Below are 3,001 nucleotides of genomic sequence, written 5' to 3'. Positions count from 1 at the left end.
CAAAAAGTGCACGAAAGCAATAAAAATTAAAAGTAAATATGTACAATTGGCGCTATTTTTTAATATTGGAAGATTTTAATGAAGAAAACTCTTCAATAAATAGAAGGAGAATACGCGATGCGTCGAATCCAATGGAATTGCCCGATTTATAGTAAGATTAATACAAATTTCATTAAGTAAATATCAAAGTATTTCTTTTGCATAGCTTCCAAACAAAATACCGACTGACCAAGGAGGGTTTTATGTACGTTGTTTGTGAAATAAACCTTAGAGAAGGACTTAGGAGAACATATATACCTCCAATTTTGAGGCTAGCTGCAACGCTGGAGATATTAGCAGGTGGCGGTTACCAGTGGCAAACTGGCGGCGCACACACACCAGCAATGGGGCATAATACTCTGTCGAAGATATTTCGCAGCACATTATCGTCGATGGAAGAAACTCTATGCAACCAATGGATATCTTTCGAAAAAAACTTCCAGCCGTGCAAAGAGTGGTTCCATGAAAAATATAACTTTCCGGGAAGTAAGTAGTGCAATATTAACGAAATTTAACTTTTTTACTATTTTCATCCATTGCAGTTGTTGGTGCCGTAGATGGTACTCATTTAATGCTGTTGAGGCCTATTGAGAACGAACATATATACTTCAACAGGAAAGGAAAGCATAGTATAAACGCGATGATTGTAAATATATACTTACACTAGCACTTAATCCTTTTTTCTTGGAGTTATCGTACTCTACATTTTTTATTGCAGATATGTGACTATAAATTAAGAATAAAATTTCTTAAGTATAACAAAAAATTGTACTTCATTTCTCAGGTATAAGTCTTTCTTTTTATAAAAGGTAAAAAACTAAGCTTAAAGTTATCACATATGTACATAAACTAACTCATTATTAATACATTTTTCGTTTTAGCAATGCGATTTCACATTTCAGTTTTTCCAAGTCTAGCTCTAAGACTTGAACCTTCATTCTTTTATATTGCACTTCAGTTGCAATTTGTGTCTCCTTTAGTTGCAGTTTCCTCTTTGCGATTTCATTGCTCTCTTCGAAAAGCCTCAACACTTCACTTTGAAATTTTTCTTGCTTTTCAATCTCTTTTTCAATTATTTTGATTTTGGGGTCTGAATATCTTTTCGTTTTAGCAGGTTGTACCTCGTCGATTTCCCCTTCCTCGCGTATATTAATTTATATATATGAAAAACAATAATGCACAAGCGCAAGAACATCATATCACATATGCAAGTATGCCAAATAACCTTGACTTATGTATGTACACATGTCACAGCACATCACATTCTTACAAGAAATCAAATACACATACGCACTAGTGAACGAGTTTCTTCCTAAAAAGTGCAAAAACAATTCTGCTCTATGTATGTATATATACACACTTTATGTCCTAGCATATATACATACATATACGAGTATACCTACTTGCCTTCTAAACTTCCTACAAAATAATTGTATTCATATGTTACTACATCCATGCACGTTCATACATTCATGCATATATGCGCGAGCACAGCGCTCCCTTCTTGCTTCCGTGTACTTTTGTCTTTCATCAGTCGATATTCCTAATATTATACTTACAAAAACACAATACTTTGATAGACGCAAAAGCAACAGCAAGCGCAACGCGATGGCCGCTTTGCCACCACACATTCTAAAATGTTCTAGAACACAACAAAAACACATACCTCACATGCGCATGTCGCCCAAAGCTAAAATCTAAGCCTAGCGACTACAAAAACAAACATTCGTAGACGCAGTCGCAGCGGCCATGATTCTATCAGCGACGGCGCTGAACAATTTAGGACAAAAACAAAAAGTTCATTCATAAGTTAGAGCTCATATTTCAATTTCATTCATAAAACGAGCCGCCCATATGCCAATTTTCGCGACCATTCGAAAATAGTCAATATTGGAATATTTCGCGTGGAATTATTTGCCAATATTTGATAAATCTTAAATTTTTGTCATGTCGAGTGGCCGCGGCTCGTATGTATGTATGCACCCTTATATGTATGTAAATATGTCTTCTAATTGTGCGACAGTCGCGAGTTAATGCGACTTCCAGCGAATCACACATTGCTGTCCGCAAAGCCGCATATATGTACTTATGATCAGAAAGTACCGGGAATGTTTAAATTAAACAAAACAGAGTTAAATTTAAGGCAAATTTATATTATCTCCTTCAAAATATGACCCGTCTGAAGCAACACACATGTGCCAACGTTTAACCCAGTCCTCCAAACACCCCCGGCAGGCCGATTTGTATTCTCTTTGATCAGTGCGATGGCGCGTTATCATCATGCCAAATATGAGAATTGTTTGCTCACATTTCCGGCGGTTTGCAACACACAGCACCTCTCTAAGGTTTCAAAACGAATAAATAATATTCTCTATTGACTGTCTGGCCCGATGGAAGGTACTCATGGTGGACTATGCCTTGGCAATCGAAGGAAACAGTCAACATCACCTTCCCGGTTCTTTTTGCTCATAGGGTATACATATCCCATATTTTCACTGACGGACAAGAAGACGGTCGCAGTTGTTGTTTTTTGTATGCATACATTTTGCGTTCGTTGAAGGTTTGTATATATTTATATACATATATTTATATACATATGCGTGTATGCGCGTTTGGCTTTCTGGATGCATCCATGGATATTAGAATATTTTCTCATCAATATGTGTATGTAAGTAGTTCAGATTTGACTAAAGAGATTAAATATAGGAATGCATATTCATATGATTGCCTTTATGGTTGTTTTACATATAAATTAATTCAAAAGAAGTATGAATAATGTTATATAGAAAATAAATTTCTAAATAACAGGTATTAGAAAAACCTGAATACACTATTTTAAATCAATTCTAATTAAACCAAATACAAAAAATGAAATAAAAATATCGAACAAAAAACTGTGTACAGGACTTGAACCTGAGTCAAATATGGGACGATGTACTGCATATACGACACGTCTTTCACG

At 35.4% G+C, this 3,001-nt stretch overlaps 1 protein-coding gene across 1 annotated transcript; it reads left to right on the top strand.

Annotated features, from left to right (window-relative positions):
- The first annotated feature begins 294 nt into the window (after positions 1-294).
- Positions 295-715, top strand: LOC129249806 (putative nuclease HARBI1). The gene is made up of 2 exons (XM_054889455.1): positions 295-525; positions 582-715. The coding sequence occupies exons 1-2, from the start codon at positions 384-386 to the stop codon at positions 704-706; spliced, it is 267 nt and encodes an 88-aa protein (XP_054745430.1). The 5' UTR covers positions 295-383; the 3' UTR covers positions 707-715.
- The last annotated feature ends 2,286 nt before the right edge of the window (positions 716-3,001 follow it).

Source organism: Anastrepha obliqua, chromosome 6 (genome assembly GCF_027943255.1).
Source record: "Anastrepha obliqua isolate idAnaObli1 chromosome 6, idAnaObli1_1.0, whole genome shotgun sequence".
Taxonomy (NCBI): Eukaryota; Metazoa; Arthropoda; class Insecta; order Diptera; family Tephritidae; genus Anastrepha; species Anastrepha obliqua.
Note: the sequence above shows the minus strand (reverse complement) of the source record. Positions and strands in the feature narration are given on the sequence as shown.